General features: G+C 47.7%; 1 protein-coding gene across 2 annotated transcripts in view; it reads left to right on the top strand.

Annotated features, from left to right (window-relative positions):
- Positions 1 to 20,037, top strand: part of mapkap1 (MAPK associated protein 1) — a 37,290-nt gene extending 17,253 nt beyond the window's left edge. For both annotated transcript variants that reach the window (XM_061262796.1, XM_061262797.1), the window contains 7 exons: positions 900 to 1,076; positions 4,567 to 4,676; positions 10,456 to 10,563; positions 10,918 to 11,058; positions 12,399 to 12,536; positions 17,506 to 17,603; positions 19,781 to 20,037. In XM_061262796.1, coding sequence (XP_061118780.1) covers positions 900 to 1,076; positions 4,567 to 4,676; positions 10,456 to 10,563; positions 10,918 to 11,058; positions 12,399 to 12,536; positions 17,506 to 17,603; positions 19,781 to 19,903 — 895 coding nt within the window. In that variant the 3' untranslated portion in view covers positions 19,904 to 20,037. The remainder of the gene's footprint in view (positions 1 to 899; positions 1,077 to 4,566; positions 4,677 to 10,455; positions 10,564 to 10,917; positions 11,059 to 12,398; positions 12,537 to 17,505; positions 17,604 to 19,780) is intronic.
- The last annotated feature ends 590 nt before the right edge of the window (positions 20,038 to 20,627 follow it).

Genomic DNA, 20,627 nt, shown 5'->3' with positions numbered 1-20,627 from the left:
ATGCAGTCATTTTTAAAAAAGCTAGCAGCAGCAGTGGAGTCTCGGGCCAGATGGTGTGGAGGTGCTACATGAGATGAATAACAATGAGTTGCGGTCTGCTTCCCTGGGGCTGCTCGCTGTATAACCGCTAACCTTTAGCCCACTCTGAAGACACCCGCTCTCACTCCCTTCCCACCTCAAACAGAGCTGGCAGGCGCGGTGCTGACACGAGTGACCGACAAAGTGAACTTCACAGCGAAAACATCAACCGAATGGTGGTTCTACTGTTAAGGCTGTGTAGAGTTGGCTCTGTTGGCTGAGGTCTGACATCCGGAGAGCCCCTCTGGACATGATGTCACAATGGTGTGCACATGCGGCCTGTATTTGGGCTACATTGGGCCTGCGGAGTGGGCTGGATTGTCCCGGCATGGGCAGGGAGTTGGGATGGGCACCAGTGACCGGACACATCTGCTTAGGAGCAGCATCATGCTGCTGTCTGGGGCTGTTGACCTACACACCTGGGTTCTGTCTCCCTCTTTCTCTTCCTTTATTCTCCGGTTCTGTTGATAAGGTTAAACCGCAGAAGAGGGGACTATTTCACATTTTAGCAGTATGTGAAAAGTTCAGACTTAATATATTTGATATAAATATTTGACCAAAGGGTCTCTATCTCTCTGTGTCGCTCACTCTCTCCCCATATTTGTATCTCTCGCTCTGTTTCTCTCTCTCTCTCTCTCTCTCACTCACTCACTCTTACTCTCTTTCCCTCTCCCTCTCCCTCCCCCACTCTCTCTCTCATTCTCTCACTCTCTCCCCTCTCTCCCTGTCCCTCCCTCTCTCCCTCTCCCTCCCTCTCTCTCTTTCTCCCTCACTCCCTCTCTCTCTCTCTCCCCTCTCTCTCTCTCCCTCCCTCTCTCCAGTGAAAACGTCAGTGCATACTGTCTGCACATTGCTGAGGATGATGGGGAGGTGGACACGGACTTCCCCCCGCTGGATTCTAACGAGCCCATTCACAAGTTTGGCTTCAGCACCCTGGCCCTGGTGGAGAAGTACACGTCTCCAGGCCTGGCGTCCAAGCAGTCGCTCTTCGTCAGAATGTAAGTGCAGTCCCTCTATGGGGGTGTGAGTACAGTGTCTCTGTACGAATGTGAGTGCAGTCTCTTTATGGGGGTGTAAGTATAGTGTCTCTGTTGGAATGTAAGTGCAGTCTCTGTAAGAGTGCAGTCTCTTTATGGTGGTGTAAGTACAGTGTCTCTGTACCAATGTGAGTGCAGTCTCTTTATGGGGGTGTAAGTATAGTGTGTCTGTTGGAATGTAAGTGCAGTCTGAAAGAGTGCAGTCTCTTTATGGTGGTGTAAGTACAGTGTCTCTGTACCAATGTAAGTGCAGTCCCTCTATGGGGGTGTAAGTACAGTGTCTCTGTATGAATGTAAGTGCAGTTTCTTTATGCGGGTGTAAGTATAGTGTCTCTGTATGAAAGTAAGTGTAGTCTCTGTAAGAGTGCATGGGAGTGTATGTACAGTGTCTCTGTACGAATGTGAGTGTAGTCTTTATCGGGATGTAAGTACAGTGTCTCTGTAGGAATGGCAGTACAGTCTCTTTGTTTCAGTGTGTTGGAGAGACATGGCTTTGTGTGTGTGTGTGTGTGTGTGTGTGTGTAAGCATCCTTGTTGTTGATGGGGTGTGGTATCTGTTGTTGGTGGTTATTGGCTTTCCCAGCTCCAGGGCTGTGAGTGTATTTATACATTTTAGCATCTGGCCGTGCGATCTGTTCTCCTGCTGATTTACAGCTGCCAGCAGTGTGCCATATTACACTGGCACACAAACAGACCTGCTCGTAGCTGTGTGGTTTGTTACTGCACACACAGACTCTCGTTTGTTACTGTTTAATGTGTCCTGTGGGACAGCAGGGCGAGACGGTGCCAGGGGCTGGGGGAGTGACGTACTTTTCCCTGCGTCACATACTCCGCTCTGGGAGAGTGTTCTCCCAACCAGCCTGTCCTTCACCTGCCAGGGTGTGGAGACTCAGAGACACTGGTCTCAGCATTCGCAGCTCGTATACATGCACATACAGTTACACATGCACTCACTCATACACATGTCTGCACACACACATGCACTTGCTCATACACATGCACACACATTTACACATGCACTCACTCATACACATGTATGCACACATGCACACACATTTGCACATGCACTCACTCATACACATGTATGCACACACATGCGGGCATACACTCAGTGACCACTTTCATTGTTTATTAATGCAGGTATCATGTGGTAGCAACTCGGTGCATGTAGACATGGTCAAGAGGTTAAGTTGTTCAGACAAAACATCAGAATGGACAAAAAATATGATCGAAGAGGCATTGACCTTGGAATGATTGTTGGTGCCAGATGGAGTGGTTTAATCTCAGAAACCGTTGAACTGGTATTTTCACATAAAACCTTCTAGAGTTTACAGAGAATGGTGCGAAAAACAAAAAACATCCAGTGAGCTGCAAAAATGCCTTCAATGAGAGAGCAGAATGGCCTGACTAGTTCAAGCTGACATGCACATGATAGTAACTCAAATAACGATGTCTTACAACAGTGGTATGCTGAAGGGCACCTCTAAAATAGTCTAATAAATACCCAGTAAAGTGCTCACCGAGTGTACATATGCACATATAGACGCACTCATGGGCGTACCCCGTTCTCCCCCTGCAGACAGGGGCTTTGGGGATGTTGCCGTTGGCTCTCCGCTCTCAGTGGCTTCACTGATGTCTGAGGTCGTGTTGCTCCTGCAGGGACTCGTACCCGAGCTCCCGGCCTCAGGCACCGTGCTCATTTATACCAAAGGCTTTTGTGAAGCTCTGTTTAATTAGTTGAATTATAATGACTAATGGGGCCTCGGGAGGCGTCTCTGTCTTTGTGCCCGGCCCAGGCTGGCACTCGGAGCCCAGGGCCGCACCACGCCACGTCACGCCGGGGCCCGGGGATCACAGTCTGGCCCCTCAGGGGGGTCCTGGGTCTGCTGGCTCATGCAGCATGCTGACAGCACAGGCTGAGGATCAGTATAGCACTGCTGACACTGACACTTGGTCTGTCTGTTTATGTGTGTGTATATGCAACATGCTTGTGTGGGTGGGTGGAATAAGATGGCTGGTTCATTCGGTTGGATGTGCCCCAGTGTCTCAGATCTAATCCAGACTGCCAGTGCCAACTGTGGCTGGTCGCTCCGTAGGATGAAGTAAAAATTGTGATTGCGTCGCCCAGGATATAGGAGGGGTCAGTGAGGGGTCCATTTCATGAACGTAGCTGCAGTTGCCAATAACTGACATTCCAAATTATGGTGGGAATTGGATATGGATATGTCGGAATGCAAAAAACAAAAAAACAAAAAAATGCTCTTGTGTAGCGACAGGATCCTGCTGTCACAGGCTTATGCCCCAGCTATATCATTACCCAACACACATGACCACACCTTCCCAAGTCCTGAGTGCAGTGATAAGAACTGTTCTGCTTTTCAGAAGCGTACTGTCCTCAAGGGTCCTCATCGCACTTGTCCCTGTGTTCGATCTGCACTCCTTTGTACATCGCTCTGGATGAGAGGGTCTGCTAAATGCCTGCCATGTAATGTAACGTAATGATTTTATTTCCACATACCACAGTGCTGATATTGCAGGGATATCAACATTTCATGATTTACTTATTCATTTAATTAACTTATAAAGTGAACCAACATAGAGTGCAGACAAAGCAGGCAGTTCTAGGAAGCGCCTCTCTTTTTCCAGTAAGACTCAGTATTGTGAAACCGCAGCCGTGTGATAGATTTCCCCTCTGCGCAGGGAAATTGCCGAGGGAATGATTGATCGTGGTGCAGATCTCTGGGCCGTGTGATCTGGTTCAGCGGGTGCGGCGTACATTATTTCATAAATGAAGTGCCTTTCAGAGGCCGCTCTCTCTGTGCTGCTTGCTATAAAAGGTTTGTCAGCAGCATCCTGTATCTGACGGTGTCCTGGAATGAAATGTCCCAGCGGAACACACACTTCCTCTTGTTTTTGGGATGTTCTGACCAGAGGCAGGAAAAGCACCTCCCAGTCAAGTGGGGATGGCCTGGTTCTCTATTTTACTAATTACCTTAGTGGCAGATGTTCTTATTATTATTTCTGTTTCACTTGTTTATTATTAGTATTATTATTAGCTTTAATTTATCTTCTAATTATATCTACATTATTTTGTATTTTATTTTACATTTCTATTAAAGTTTATTTTTATTGATTGACAAGCAAAAGGCAAGGCAGGATGAGCTGAATGGCCTGTTCTTGTCTGGATACTCTACTGTTCTCCACTGTCTTTATATTCTAATGTTCTGCAGTGTTTCAGGGTGTTAATGTTCTGCAGTGTTTCAGGATTCTAATGTTCTCCACTGTCATTATGTTCTAATGTTCTGCAGTGTTTCAGGGTGCTAATGTTCTGCAGTGTTTCAGGATTCTAATGTTCTCCACTGTCATTATGTTGTAATGTTCTGCAGTGTTTCAGGTTCTTATGTTCTCCAGTGTCATTATGACCGTGTTGCCTGCTCTCCTGTCCCCACAGAAACGCTGCTCACGGTTTCTCGCTCATCCCGGTCGACAGCATGAAGGTGACCATGAAGGAGATCCTGCAGAAAGCACTCAAGAAGAGGAAGGGCTCGCAGAAGGGCTCAGGTATCACTCACGCCCCACAAACGCATCATGACCGCTCGCTGAGTGTGTAATGGACAGACCCTGCACACACACCTTGACCACTCAAACAAACCACGACCGCCCTAGCCTAGCAAACAAACCACGACCGCCCTAGCCTAGCAAACAAACCACGACCGCCCTAGCCTAGCAAACAAACCACGACCGCCCTAGCCTAGCAAACAAACCACGACCGCCCTAGCCTAGCAAACAAACCACGACCGCCCTAGCCTAGCAAACAAACCACGACCGCCCTAGCCTAGCAAACAAACCACAACCGCCCTAGCCTAGCAAACAAACCACGACCGCCCTAGCCTAGCAAACAAACCACGACCGCCCTAGCCTAGCAAACAAACCACGACCGCCCTAGCCTAGCAAACAAACCACAACTGCTCTAGCCTAGCAAACAAACCACGACCGCCCTGAAGCTGTGCACCCTGGGTCCCCTGTGTTTGCTGCCTGGCTGCCCTGCCCTGTGAACACACAAAAACACTTCTGACTGTGTCATGGACACACTTAGTGAAAGCACTGTTCTGCTCTCTGACTGTGCAGCAGACACAGCCTGCAAAAGGACTGCATCCGTCCTCTGTGGTTTTGACCTGCGAACGTACCACACAGCTGAGCGTAAGGAAATGCCATTTAAACGTGGGCCCTCTCTCTAACTACTGTGTGGTGTGTGCTCTGAGCTGCCAATCATCGGAGGTTGAAATGGCCACCATGCATTATGGTACTGATTTACATATGATGATGATGAGGAAGATATAGAAATTAGGGAGGATAATGGTGCTGGTGATGATGAATACTGCAATGGAGATGATAATGGAGACTGTGATGAGGATGACACGGTGATAATGAAGATAATATGGGTACAGCGCTTTTGTTGATGGTGCTGGTGTTGGTGGTGGTGATGCTAATGGTTGTGATGGTAATGACGAAGCTTGCTGGCAGTGGGGCTCCTGCAGTGAGTCTGGAGCCCGGCTATACCCAGTGCTCCTTTTGGTCCTCACCAGCTCGCTGCAGTTTGATGAGCTGGGGGCGGGGGCAGGGGGTGATGAAGAGATGGAGAGGACATAATAAGGAGGAGGAATGGGAATTTGTGGGCAGTTTGGATGATTCAGCCACACCGCTCTTCCATACAGTGACTCTGACTCCCCAGCCAGCTATGACCTTGACCACTGTCGTAACGTGAGTTGTGATTGAAGTAGAGGAGGATTAGGTGCATGTGCAGTTGCTTTTGGTGTTTAACAGTAACTGTGACTGACGTCATGGATATGAAATCTGAAATACTGAAATACCACTCGGGAGCATTTTATGTTGTTTTCAGTAATTGTCTATGTTTTTGGGGGGGTACAAGGAGTATTTTTCCGTCTGGGCTTTGGTGCCATACTCCGTATCCCTGTGTGGTTAAAATGGTGCGATTTAGCATAAATGGTCAATGGCTGGCATTTATATAGCACCTTTATCCCAAGTGCTGTACAATTGATGCTTCTCATTTGCCCATTCACACACACACACACACACTCACACACCCAACAGTGATTGGCTGCCATGCAAGGTACCAACCAGTTCCTCCCGTCAGGAGCATTTGGGGGTTAGGTGTCTTGCTCAGGGACACTTTGACACAGCCCGGGCGAGATTGCCAGACAACTGCTCTTACCGCCTGAGCCAATGTCGCCCCATAATGATCACTGTCGATCACTCGACGGAATGAAAATAAATACGATAATAGTTTTAAGAGTGCATGTTCCGCTTCGGTGAAGGTTAGCAGGGTTCCAACAAATACAACACATAAATAGCTGTGGCAGCTGTAGTTCGCTCCATCCTCTGAGAGTTACCGCTATTAGACAATGTTTGCCGAAAGTTCCCCTTCACACAACTGCCAGCAGGTAGCTTTGATGCTGTTTTTCATTGAGACGATTCCTCACATAAAACGAGATGTATCACTTCTTTGTAAAATGGGGAGTTTTGCTCCCCAAAGTGCAGAGTGGATGGCTATGAATTTCAATGCGATATGAAGTCTATCACTGTTCCAGATATCTGGAGCGAGGGCCAAGCTCTGTGAACCCCAGTGAACATTTCTGATGTGAAAAGTAGAGGAAACAATGTCTTGACATTGAGGTGAAAACCGAGTTACATTTGGTTGAAAGACTTTCTAGCAGACTGGGGTGTCGCCAGACTACCTGAGTAAGACCCGATCTACTATTAGGGTTATGGCTAGATTCCGACCTTTGCTCACTCGGTAGTCTTGATTATTTGAGGGTACTGGTTGCGTAATACGTCTGTAATTAATAACTTTTCAAGGAATTGTTATTTAGCGGGTTTCATTTATAGCCTAAAACCATCACTCCTTATTTGGAGTGGCCCATTTCCTGATGGTGCCAAAATATGGAGGGGTATTATTCTGTGGTTGGCACATTTAACCATGAAAAATCTTTCCAAATGCACATATTCGCTGGAAAGCCTGGGGGGATTTTATTTAAAACCTGTTTATAGCAGCGGGAATGCATTCAAATGAGGAACAGGGCAGGCTGTATTTTGTTTATTATTTTGTATTCATTGGCTTATGAATGTGTAGATTAAATACCTGTGTATTAATCGCGAATATACCTGCATCCTTGGGGCCAAGTTCTGCAGAAATTGTCTTGCATATCTATTTTGGGATCTCTTCTCCACCACTACCTGCTTAAACCTTGTGAGTTTGTAATTTGAAAATATGAAAATATTATCAATGGCATCAATTTTTCCTGGAGGTAAAACAACTTTCCAAAGTACCATTTCTTAAAAGATTTTGATGGGGAAAATATGCCCAAAAATATGTACTTTGTGTCTATTCAGAAGCTTAAATCCAGGTGGACTAAGAGAACCTGGGGGAGAAAAGGCACGACTTTTATACTATTTTATTTATTTATTTTTTTACTAAAAAAAGTTCACATTAGAAACTTTCTGGCAGAAAAGGCTAATTGTGTGAAACTTCTCGGTCTGGCACTGTCCCCGCCCGCTCCCAGGTGACGGTGGGGAGTTATTTATTTGTTGGCGTGGAGTGTGCACTAAGTGGTGCTTTGGTTGAGACGCAGAGTGGAAAAACCCGTTCGGCTGATAGAAACGCCAGAACGACCCTCTTCCTCATTTACATTTAGATGAGTATTGATTATTTATTTACTCTTGAGAAGTTGGACTCGCCTGCTCCCTGACTCCCTCGCTCGCTCTCTCTCTCCCTCCCACCCCACTCCCTCCCTCTCTCTTTCTTTCCAGTGGCCTTCTTACTCTTTCACAGTTTCAATCACCACATACGCAAGTGGGTTTATTAAAGCTGGATATGCTGTGGACTGTACTCAAGAGTGGGGGGAAACTAGATGGGCTGACAGCCTGCTCTCATCATTGCGCATTGATTATCAGTCTTCCTGTGAACGTAATAATAAACTTGGTGCTTGCGCCCGGTTTTTAAAAAGCGAGATATAATCCCCCGGTCTGCAGATTTTTCGTGTCACGCTGTGCCCTTTCGCCCTCTTTTTTTTCTCCTACAAAGGTGACGCTCTGCATGGGCAGAGTGCAGGTCCGTGACATCACCTGCTCCCAGCTCCCGCACGTCAGCATAAAACACCGGAATGTTCCGCCGACCCTCCCCGCGCCCCGACTCTAACTGTGCTCTTCTCTCCCCTTCAAAGAAACGCATATTTTTGAAATCTTATTTAACCAGGGCAGGGCCGTTGAAAACCTTTCTCTTTCTCAAGGACGCCCTGGAAGGAATGCCAGAGAGAACAGTTGCATGTGGATGAAGCCCCTCTAGCAGTCTTCTCTCTGGGCTTAAGGGCTGAAGGGCCCAACGTCATAGCGCTTCCTTTTTCATTTAGGGACCCGACTCAAGTCAGCATCTCATGTTAATGCAGACGATTAGCAGCCCATACTGCTGACTTCATGTCCTGATGAGGTCTTCAGACAGTGAAAGGCATACATAGAAACAACCCTCAAAAATACAGGTTTATCCTCAATGTTATTGGAAAAGGAATGGGGAAAAAAGTTTGTGGAAGCCCTATTATACAACATGCGCATAAACGCACACCCTCATATGCACAAACACCCATACATACAGACCTGTGTCACAGACGCACACAATTACACACACACACCCCCACAGGCACTCATAACCACACATGCTCACAGTTAGACAATTAGTCAACCTAGTGGCTAAGGTAGATGACTGGGGCCCAGAAGGTTGGTGGTTCAAACCCCGGTGTAGCTATGATAAGACACACAAGGCCCTTAACCCCTCATTGCTCCAGGGGGGATTAGTCTAATCAACTGTAAGGCTTTGGGGGGGGGGGAAATCGTCAGCTAAACAACAAATTGTAATGATTATAGACCCATAACTACACGCGTCAGTGAAATGCCATGGATTACACATCTCAGTGTGTGGTGTGTTCTGTTCCTCAGTGCTCCTGCGCTGACAGAGGTGTTGCGCTCTCTCCTTGGTCCTCCGGCATGGCGTGGTCTCTGCCTCCGTGTCACAGGAAGCGCGTCTGTGCAGGAATGGCCTGTGGTTTTAGCGGAATATTCTTTTCCTTTCCGCTGCCACAGAGGATACACGTTTGCAAGGGGCTCCGCTGACATTTAAGGGAGTACAGTTTGTACTAAAGGGTAAAGATGGCCTAAAGTCTTTGCCCTATTTAGATAGACAGGCTTACTTTATGTGTGTGTGTCTCTTGTTTGTATTACATAAAACACATACGACGTGTATATGTCTTTCTTTCCATTTCACTGCTTTACTCTTCTGTGTATCTCTTTATATCCCCTCTTTCTTCTGACACCTCCAGATTACAGGAGTGAGGAACAAGTTGCCGTGTCTAGCTGAAAAATGAACTTCATTACGATTGGAGTGTAAAATGTAGCCATCCCAGCCGAACTCTTTCTTTGTCACAGACTTTTGCTTAATTCCAGGCCTTTCTGGTGAGGCGAGAGGTGTGTTGCAGGTGTGTGTTCAGTACAGTGACGCTGGGCTGGAGGGCCTGGAGCGCCCCCTACAGGCCGTGCACAGAGAGGCGAGCTGGGCCCCGCGGCTGACCCCGCATTAAGCCCTCATTAGCTCTAATTCAATTAGAACCGTGTCAGACAGGAAAACAAAATATCAATTTAGGTGATCGGTGGAAAGAGCAGGGGCGGCGCGGGAGGGAGAAGCATCGAGCCGCTGATCGGTCCTGAGACCCGCTCGATATCCCGCCGTCGTCTTCCGCTTAGCGGACGCAGGGGGCGAGGGCCATGCCGTCGCCATGGAGGCTTCACAGGTTTATTCTCTTTTCGCGTTGGTATCGCACTGTACGGTGTAAATGTAAAATGTACGGTGGACTGTAGAGGCCTGTTCCTCCTGCAGCTGCTGAGCCTTTAGCACGTGTCTCGGGTGGAGAGGTCACACTGGTGTGGCATCCATTACCTTCCAGCCCATGTCTGAGGAAGGTTATGATAAGGAAAATAAGCCTTTCTTGAAATTGAAATTGTGGCCTAAATCCAACCTAACAGTTCTAGTAAAATGCAAAAGAAAAAAAAAGGGATCATTTATTTTCTTTTGTTGTGTGCTCCCAACAGTATCCAATGTCACAACATAAATCATTTTAGTATCAGATTTCAGACCTCACTCTCTCACAAGCTGGCATTTTCCTTGGATGCCTTGAGTGAAATGGTCATAACTCTCTTGCGTGTTCTGTAGGGGTAATAGCTATGAGGTTTATCGGAGGTGACTGTCTGTAACCGGGTTTGTGGTTCTGTTCCTCAGGCCCTCAGTACCGGCTGGAGAGGCAGACAGAACCCAACGTGGCTGTGGATCTGGACTGCACTCTGGAGAGCCAGAACACGCTGGAGTTCTGTCTGGTCCGAGAAAACAGTGAGTACCTGGGAATGTGCTCCTCTGTCCCACGACTGAGCCCAGCAAGCACCGCCCCACACTGGACCAACTGCAACTGCACAGTTCCTTTCTTTAATCTCTCTTGCTTCACAATCTCTAAAAGGTATATGCATTTGAAGATGGCGGTGAGACCGCTATTTGTTTAATATTTCTTACACTCGGCCATACAACCTAATAGATGTAAGATTCTTGTACAATGAAAAAACAGTAGAAAAAGTATATATATATCTCACAGTGACCATCCTAAATGGTCCTGTTCTTATCATTGGACATTTTTACGTCTGTTGGTGTTAAAATGTTTCTGGTCGGTGAGTGCTCTGTTTCCTGCCCCAGGCTCCAGAGGAGAGGAGAGCTCAGAAGAAGACCCGCCCATCGACATCACTACAGTGCAAGACATGCTGAGCAGCCACCACTACAAATCCTTCAAGATCAGCATGATCCACAAACTCCGCTTCACCACCGACGTCCAGCTCGGTCAGTACGCCCTCTGTCTGTACTCAATCTGTCAGTACACCCTCTGTCTGTACACCTTCTGTCTGTACGCCCTCTGTCTGTACGCCCTCTGTCTGTACGCCCTCTGTCTGTACGCCCTCTGTCTGTACGCCCTCTGTCTGTACTCCCTCTGTCTGTACTCCCTCTGTCAGTACTCCCTCTCAGCCCCCAGCTCGGTCAGTACACCCTCTGTCTGTAGTCCCTTTGTCTGTACGCCCTCTGTCAGTACTCCCTCTGTCAGCCCCCAGCTCGGTCAGTACTCCCTATGTCAGTACTCCCTCTGTCTATCCCCGCCTCAGTCAGTACTTCCTCGGTCAGTACTCCCTCTGACCCCGGGTCTGTCAGTACTCCCTCTGTCAGTACTCCTTCTGACCCCGGGTCTGTCAGTACTCTCTCTGTGTGCAAGATCAGGAGAACAAGTTGACCAGTCCAAGTAATAAAAAAAGAAAAGAAAAAAGGATTTGGAAAGGCTTTAAAATGGTATTAAAAAACAATCTGCCGGCAGAGAAGAGGAGCTGAAATGTGTACATGGCATGATAAGAGAAAGATGAAGCGCGTTGGTGCGGGCTCCATTACAGCTGAGACAGGCGGAGAACGGGCTGCGGGAGAGATGGATGCTGTGCGGGGTGACCTTGGCTGGGAGAGGGAGCAGCTGATGTATGCATCTCCCTGCCAAATGGGCCCGGGTCCGTGGTGCTGATGTACACGCCGGCCCGGAGCCTCGCGGCACAGCGCGATAAATCAGCGCACGCTTTGTGTGCCGGTCCTGCTCCACGCTCCCAAGCCACGCCACCTGACTGATGCAGTCACGCCCAGGATTACCGGGCCACAGTATCGCTGATGCGTGGCACTCCTGCCTTCTGGAACCTTCCTGGGCTCAGAGTGGATCTCCAGAACCAGGATTCATACTGTTGTCTACATTTCATTTCTTCTCATGAGTGGAGCGTGCATTTACAGTGTGATTCGTGCTTAAAGAGAAGACCACTCCATTTCTTTGAGTAGAAATCGTGCATGGAGAGAGAATCAAACTGCTGTTTAGGATTTACACCTAAACAGATCATATGTGGGAGTTTTAGGGGGGAAAATATGGTGTGTTCAGTGGGAGGGGACAGATTGTTTATTATATTTATAGCCTTGCTTTCTCCTTGATCATGACGTGTTTCTGCAAAAACCTGTCTTTTTATGCTTATTTTGGTCTTGTCTTCTTGTTTTCCTGTTTGGGTGGAATGCAGTATGAAGTGCCATCTGTCTGACTTGTTTGTTGACTAAATAAGGTGGCTTTAAAACTCAACTTTCTCTCCATCTCACTGCTCACCCTGCAGGGATCTCTGGGGAGAAGGTGGAGATCGACCCTGTCACGAACCAGAAGGCCAGCACTAAGTTCTGGATCCGGCAGAAGCCCATTTCCATCGACTCAGATCTCCTGTGTGCCTGCGATCTGGTGGAGGAGAAGAGTCCAAGTATGTGGCCCTCATTTCTTTCCTCTGTCTCTGGTCATGTGACGTAGCCACATTCCCATGAAGAGCCATTCAAATGCAAAGAGTTTTAGTCTTGCTTGTAGGACAACCTGAAAATAAGATATCCAGACTGTGATGATGTTGATGGGTCACAGACATCAGGAAGCCTTGGCATGCAAAGGATATGCAACAAAATACAAAACATGACTTTTATTTGACATTATGTAAATTTCTCTCAAACATTGAAATGGGAGAAGACATATAAAAAGTGCGGTAATTACTACATGGTGAAACCAAAATGTATACCCTTTAATAAACGCTCTGAGTGTGCTTTGACCACGTATGAATTGTTTGATTACAGAGAAAATAACATATTAAAGGTGACTCCAAACCTTTGAACGGTATGGTATGTGTAATCATGAGCCCTGATAGATGTAGAGCGTAGAATCAATTGCTTCACCCAAGCTGATGTAGAATAACGTATCTTATTACTGTCTTTGTGGACATTGGTTTTTAAACATCGCAAGTGTCTTGGCAACATATCTAGGTAAATTCTTTAACTGCAATATGCTGTTAATGCTGTTTAATAGTCATGTTGCACAGCTGAGACGTGGACCACTGGACAACAGTGACATCACATTATTTTGTTATCGCCTCCTGTTCTGCTCATTCATTCTTAGTCTCTCTTTTCCTCCCTTTCTTATTTCCCTCACTCATTCTCTCCATACTCCTCTTGTTCTTTCCCTCAGTCTTTCTCCTCCCTATTCTACTCTTGTTTTCTCTTATTCTCTCTTTCTCACCCCACTCACACCCGCAGTGTTTTTAATGGTATGCATTGCGTCTGTGCACTGGGGTTGAGCACCATGTTAACCTGCTGATTGGCACTGGGCCTCCTCCCATTACAGGCCTCTCCATCGAACCGTTCTACTCGAGTGGTTTAAGGAGACAGCGGGAAGATTAATGAACGCCTGAGCTAATACGCTCTAACACGCACCTGCTGGGGAGGTCTTTCTCTCTCTCTCTCACTCCTCTTCTCCCCCCACCCACTCCTTTTTTCATTCCCGTCTTTTAACCTTCGACCCCTCCGCCCCCGTCGCCGGTCGAGCTGTGATTGATGTCGCGGCGGCGGTCAGCCTTGTTCTCCCTCGATGAAGGGGAGCGCTGTCATCAAACGGGACGGGGACAGGGGCGCCCTTTTGTCTGCCTTTCATTCCCAAACCTTCATCCCAGACGAACCCCCCCCCCCCCCCCCCGGCTCATCGCGTTCCTAGTCCTCGTGATGGGTTTTTATCCATGTTACACGCCAGTGGGAGACTGTGGGTAAATGCTGGCGGTAAATGGTGTTGAGTGATACTGGACTGCACGATCTGTAGAAACGCACCTCAGACAGCGCAGTGGAGGGGCGCGGCCTGTAGCCGCATGGCGGCCTGTAGTGTAGTGGTTGAGGTAAATGACTGGGACCCGCAGGGTCGGTGGTTCTAATCCCGGTGTACCCACAAAAAGATCAGCACAGCCGTTGGGCCCTTAACCCTGCATTGCTCCAGGGGAGGATTGTCTCCTGCTTAGTCTAATCAACTGTACGTCGCTCTGGATAAGAGCGTCAGCCAAATGCCACTAATGTAATGTAATGTCATGTAATGTGATTAATGAGGAAGTGGTGCATGGTAGAAATGTTCCCACACTTCTCTCATGGTCTGCGTCTTTTAAACGGTTTGGTGAAAAGTGTGGCACTGGCTGTGACTGGGTGCGGTTGTGCCCGAGGCTTTCAGTAAAGTGAATTCTCAGCCATGTTAAAAGGGGGCTTGTCTGTCCTGTGGAGAGTGTTGCAGATTGTGTTCGTCATCTGTCTTCAGCCCGTGTGGATGTGACATTAGCAGGGCTCGTATTTGAAGACGGGCGGCGTGATTGATGAGGTGGACGGTGTTGGGGGGTGGGGTAGGAGCTGTTTGTGTGGAGAATGGTTCTCAAAAGCATTTTGCTTTTTAAAATACATATTTTTTTCCCCCCTCACCAGTTTGAAATAACCAATTGTGCTGATCTGAAATTCCACACCTGCAGATATTGGCATGACCTGGTTTTGCACCCCATATCCAGCCTCTAGTTCTGCAACCCTGGCCTTGGAGAGCTGCAGGGGGTTCAGGTTCTCACTTAATCAGAATTTAATTGATGAATTAAAGCAGTTGATATTGATTGGTTACCTCACCTCACTTAGTTTCTGGGGTCTTATTCACTTTAAGAGGAACTATAAAATACATGTAGATTGCAAAGGCGCTGTCGTTTCATCTGTGCTCTGCATGCAACTCAAAACTTAGCGTAATGATAATAAAATACTATTATTATTAATATTAATGATGAAAAGAATCAATTTCTTCACTTCGTGCAGGCGCCTCTTGCCAGAGATCCACAGACATTTTAAATCAGGCTGAGGGAATTCTGAAATTGATACAGTCTCGGAATAACAGGTTTCTAAGTAACCGTAGACCTTCCACCTCCGGCTGGTTGGAAAACTACAGGTGCTGGATGGCGGGCTGGTACAGAGCTGTGGGGATACGGACCCCGCGGACATTGACCAGGCTGTCCAGCGCAGGGCAGGAGAGGCCGGCTTGGCCTTAATGAGGAGCCGCTTCACTAGCGCAGTCGGGCTTAATGAAACGCTCGCATGAACACTCCTCCTCTCCAGGCTTCCCGCATGTCCTCGTGCCTCCGGGGGCGGTCCTGCTTTCCCATGCTCCATTCGCCGCCGTGGCTTCATTCCAGGGCGTTTACCGCTTTGCTTGCGCGTTTAGCAGATGCTCTCATCTCCTGGGGCTTCCAGAAGTGCATACTTACAGGTTTAAGGGACCAAGTGCTGGCTGCTGTTAATGCGTAACTTATAAGTAGTAAATGCATAAACCGGCAATGTGAAGCCAAGTGACTTAGTGTGTGCAGCAGGGAGTCTGAGAATGAAGTGTGTCCAGTAGCATGCTGCTTTACATCTGGCATAGGAGATCAGTATTAGGTGAGTGAAGGCGCAGATTAAACAGCAGCGTTTGTGGCAGAAGGCGGGCAGAGACTCTGTGGTCCTGGTTGTAGTGGGGAGCCCATTCCACCACTGGGGGGCCAGAGTAGAGAAGAGCAGTTTCCGGGAAGAAGGACCTGCGATTGGAGCCAGTGCAGGATTTTTAAATCTTATATGGATTGTCTCATAAACTATGACCCTGACCCGGTTGACACTGATGTGAGATTCATCCTCCCAAATTCTGGGAATTCAGATGTCAGTTGCCATTTTTGGCGGACCCTGAATCTGTGTAGACTGTTCAAGCTAACTCCATAGTCACTGACCTATTACATTACATTACATTACATGGCATTTAGCAGACGCTCTTATCCAAAGCGACGTACAATGAAGTGCAAATCAAACACAAGTATGAGTGCTAAGAGGACCTGAGAGGACAGTACAGTTTAGTACAATAACGGCACAAACTCACTAGGGCCGGTCTGAGTGGACGAATTTTGGAAGGAATAAATCTCAGAAAATGTAACTTGCCTGTCCAGAACCATCACTAAATTCTGTCCTGGCTCTTGAGGCGAGCAGCCTTGCGCTTGTCTCCGTGTCGGTTGGGTCGTGTGGAAGAGCACAGCTGCCCTGGGGAGGCGTGAGCTGCAATCGTGTACGACCCCGCAGGTGCCTGACTGGATGGCGAACCTCAGAGCTGACGTCCCTCGTCCCGCGTGCCACACCAGTTCATCTTCCCTCGCCTGTTCCACATTTTGCATTCAGAGCGCAGCTGGCTAATTGCTCACTACTGCACTGTTATTTGCATGCAAAACTGTGGCCCACGTCTTTGGGGGAGGGGGGGGGGCAGTGTCATTTGAGGACGGAAGATTACTGAGGCTTCGTGCGCAGCGACTTGCGTAGGGTTTGTTTTGTACACATCGTCCGTTTATACGACCGCGCGGTTGCTGAAGTCGTTCAGGGTGAACTGCAGCTGCGACTCGCCTAGGACTGAAACCTGCGAGTCTGCTCACCCATCATAGTCCATTTCATTCCTTGTTTGAATCTTCTTGATCTTGGTCTGGCCTCGGTATGCCCAGTCATACTCACAAGCCCTCCCAGGTGGCCTGCACCCATGTGTTCAGGGTGATCTCTTTAAAGTGAGCCACATGTCATCTCCTGCTTAAGAATTGAGACCCTTATTCAGTTGTTGCTGCTTTGGATAAAACAGGAGCAACATCTAGATTATTATCTGTGCTTTTTATTATATGCAGCCTTTTTTCTTCATTTCTGTTGCCAATGGTGCCAATAATTCCAGAGCCCACTGTAGATCATTTCTTACTATATGGGAAGTTTTAGGATTGTATCAGACCAAAATTTGAGATTTTGTCAAGACTGTTGAAATTGTATCCTTCCAGGGTACAGGCTGAGGTTTACAGCCCGAATGGCCGGCCGCGTCCTGTATGCAGGACGGTGGCGGGGGTTGTCGGAGTGAGGGGATGCGTGTGCGTGCGTGTCTCTGTCCTCGCTGGGTCGCGCAGTGGGAACGCAGCTGTGGATGCAGGCCCAGACCGTAGGAGATGAATTGTCTGTGATTGAGCTGTTAATTAGACGCGGATGTGTTCGGTCTGCCGGATGGGGCCCCCGCAGTGAGGGACAGACGTCTGTAATTTCCCGCGTTATTGATGCTGCTGCTGGGAGCAGATTCAGAACGCTCCCCGTGCCCGTGCCGCCGGGCCGGACCGACACCACACGAGTGCCCCCCCGTCCTGCTGGGGTCACCCTCTCTGTGTTTCTCTCTCGCACTCTCTCCCTCTAAAATAACATCACCATGACCAGGATAAGGGATTTCTCTGTGAGATTAAGAGATTATTTATTTGTATTTGATTGTCCATGGCACATTTTGGTGGATGTAACATATTCATGAAAAAAATAACTGATGACTGTGGTTGAAAAAAAGAGTAAAAGAAATGTAACCTCTTTCTCCTCTCCCTGCAGGTCATGCTATATTCAAGGTGACGTATCTCAGCAATCACGACTACAAGCCCCTGTACTTTGAGTCTGATGCTGCCACAGTCAATGAGATCGTACTTAAGGTAAACAAGCACACCTCTGTACCTCGTACTTACACTGTGCGTGTGCATGTGCGTGTGCGTGTTTGTGTGTGTGAGTGAGTGCATGCACATGTGTGTTTCTACATTTGTATGTTTGTGTGTGCCACGCATGTGTTTATGTAATACGTTTCCATTCACACGTGTTTTAATGGGAAGTCAAATATTACACACGCACATCCATCAATAGCATTTTCACTTCCGTTAGATTATGAATACCCGGCCCTTCACTGAAAAACCTGAGGATGCCACGCCACCACAGCATTTTTTGTGGGTGTGCGGGCTTATTTCAGCGTATGAATTATCTATGCAAATCAGTACACAGAGTGTCTAAGGAGTGTGCTTAGTGAGCATTTATTATGAATGTGCCAATGTTTTATTAAAATATACATTTTTGGTTTTGTTTTTAAGCAGCCTCTCCCTCTGCCACGTGTCATTGCACCCACAGCCAATCAGAAGTCCGCAAAATAGAATAAAATAAAGGGGTTTAGATTTTATTTTAATAAATACAATTATCTCTTTAAATCCCCTCAGTCTGTGGATATACAATAAAACATAATACATAATAATATGGTCTTTGGCTGATTTGACTGATGCAAGGGCTCAAGTGAGAATGTATGTACGTTTCCCAAAAAATGTATAAATTTTCTTTTTGGGGTATATTCAAGAGCAAGAGAGGATTGCGAGAGCTTTAAGGGAATAGTTGGCTCCATGTGTGCGGAAAGATTTGTGATGTGATGAGAGGATATTGGCTGGGTTTGAATGGCTGTGTTCCAGGCCCAGACTTACCGGTGTCATGACTCCTCTTTTACTAGTGCATGGTTATGAGAAGTTTGTACGATGGGGATTTTAATGCGCAGTGTCTTTCATGGAAGCAGCCAGGGGGAGCTATCTCCAGGTGCATTGTGGGCTACAGAACAGACCCGTCTGGCACTTTGACGGGCCGGTCACGTAACTGCAGCTCTCCGTTAAAGGCACAATTTTACTGTGCCTTTCTCAGAACTGGAATTTGTCCTTTGATCCAATGTCTGTAAATATTTTTATGTCATGTTCAGCCATCTTACTGGTCCTCCAGGAGGAAGAGAAAGAAAATGTTGTTTTTCTTACTATATTCCCAGTCGCTGTGTGAAAATCCCGACTGACACCTTGGGAAAGGAGGGACTTGACACTATAAAATTGGGCAGGTTGTCAGTTTTTTACCAAGAAACCATGTCATAACTGTGACCAACATGGAGGCTAAATTAAGTTGCTGATTGGCTAAAGAGTCCACACGCTTTGCTTCCAAGGCCTTAATTGGCTGCTGATTGAAAGGAAACCATGAATACCAGCAGACACTGCGGCCCTCCAGGGCTTCAGTTTGGCACCTTTGGTGTAGATGATTAAAGAACTCCCACGTCTAACTTCTCACTGATTCATTTTAGCATACGCAAACATTCTGGGTCAAGAACTCTGTCAAGATTCCTTGACTAAGTGGCCATCGTTGGACAGAGTCATCAATGGCCAGTTGTATACATTAAGTTCATTAATCAATTGATTGATCAATTAAACTGATGGGTAGAAAAGAAAACCGCATTACTCTGGGCCGAAAGGGCCAGATCGACACTTTCCTCCCCGGCTCCACGGCCAAGATCACTTCTTTTCCCCTCTGTAAATGGTAAAATGGTAAACAGACTGCATGTATATAGTGCTTTTATCCAAAGTGCTTTACAGTTGATGCCTTTCATTTACACACACACTCACACGCCAACGGCAATAGGCTGCCATGCAAGGCACCAACCAGCTCGTCAGGAGCATGTGGGGGTTAGGTGTTAGGGACACTTTTGCACTCCCAAGGCGGGCTGATCGAACCAGCAACCTCTGTTGGTCTCCACTAGAGAGTGAAACTGAACTTATAAGTAATAGTGAAGTAAATGAGTGTTAAAAAGGCGGCTTGTAGCGTAGTAGTTAAGGTGCTTGACTGGGACCCACAAGGTCGGTAGGTCGATCCCCGGTGTAGCTACAATAAGATCCACACAGCCGTTGGGCCCTTGAGCAAGGCCCTTAACCCTGCACTGCTCCAGGGGAGGATTGTCTCCTGCTTAGTCTAATCAACTGTACGTCGCTCTGGATAAGAGCGTCTGCCAAATGGCATTAATGTAATGTAAGAAATGTGTGTTTTACAGGTGAACTACATTCTGGAGTCGCGGGCGAGCACCACCCGGGCGGACTACTTCGCCCAGAAGCAGCGCAAGCTCAGCCGCCGCACGAGCTTCAGCTTCCAGAAGGACAAGAAGTGCAGCCAGTAACTGTCCCCCCTCTGTGGACCAACGGACGCCCGCGCTCCGCCAGACGGACGGACGCGTGGGGAGATGGAGGAGGCGGGGCCTGGAGAGGGGGGACGAGGATAGACGCTGAGAACGCCACGCCGCCCCCCCCCCCCCGTCCAGAGAAGACAAAAGCGACCAACCCTGCGCCTCGGATATGAGGATATGGTCACAGCTGCGGTCACCTTCTCTGCCACGGCGCCCCCTTATGTCAACCGGGGGATGTGCGCCCTCTGAATGCCATATCAGAGCATTAGATGTTCATTATTTGTATGAGTTATTTTACCTTTTATATTAAAACATGCATGAAGAAGTCTATTCTGTGGAGGACAAGCAAACGCACACACCCGCAGAATTTCTTCTCAGTTGACATACTGAAGTAAAGCAAGGATTATGGAGTCTGTCCTCAATCTTAGGAAACAAAGCGATGAAGAACGGGGTTGCATTTCTGTGCGTGTGTGTACATGCGTGTGTCAGTGCCGGGTTCAGTCTGTAAAATCTCCTTACAAAATAGGCATGTACATAGAGGCGCTCCTGACGGTTCCAGTCCAACCATGGCCTGCACCCTGTATGTGTTTGTGGTGTAAACTTCATCAGGACATGCACCAGAGTGCGTAAAGGAGCAGGCCTTGCATTTGTAAATAGCAGTTAAATTCAGGGTAAACCAGTACCATAACACCTGCTCTGGCCATAGTACTTCAGTGCC

Source organism: Conger conger, chromosome 12 (genome assembly GCF_963514075.1).
Source record: "Conger conger chromosome 12, fConCon1.1, whole genome shotgun sequence".
Taxonomy (NCBI): Eukaryota; Metazoa; Chordata; class Actinopteri; order Anguilliformes; family Congridae; genus Conger; species Conger conger.
Note: the sequence above shows the minus strand (reverse complement) of the source record. Positions and strands in the feature narration are given on the sequence as shown.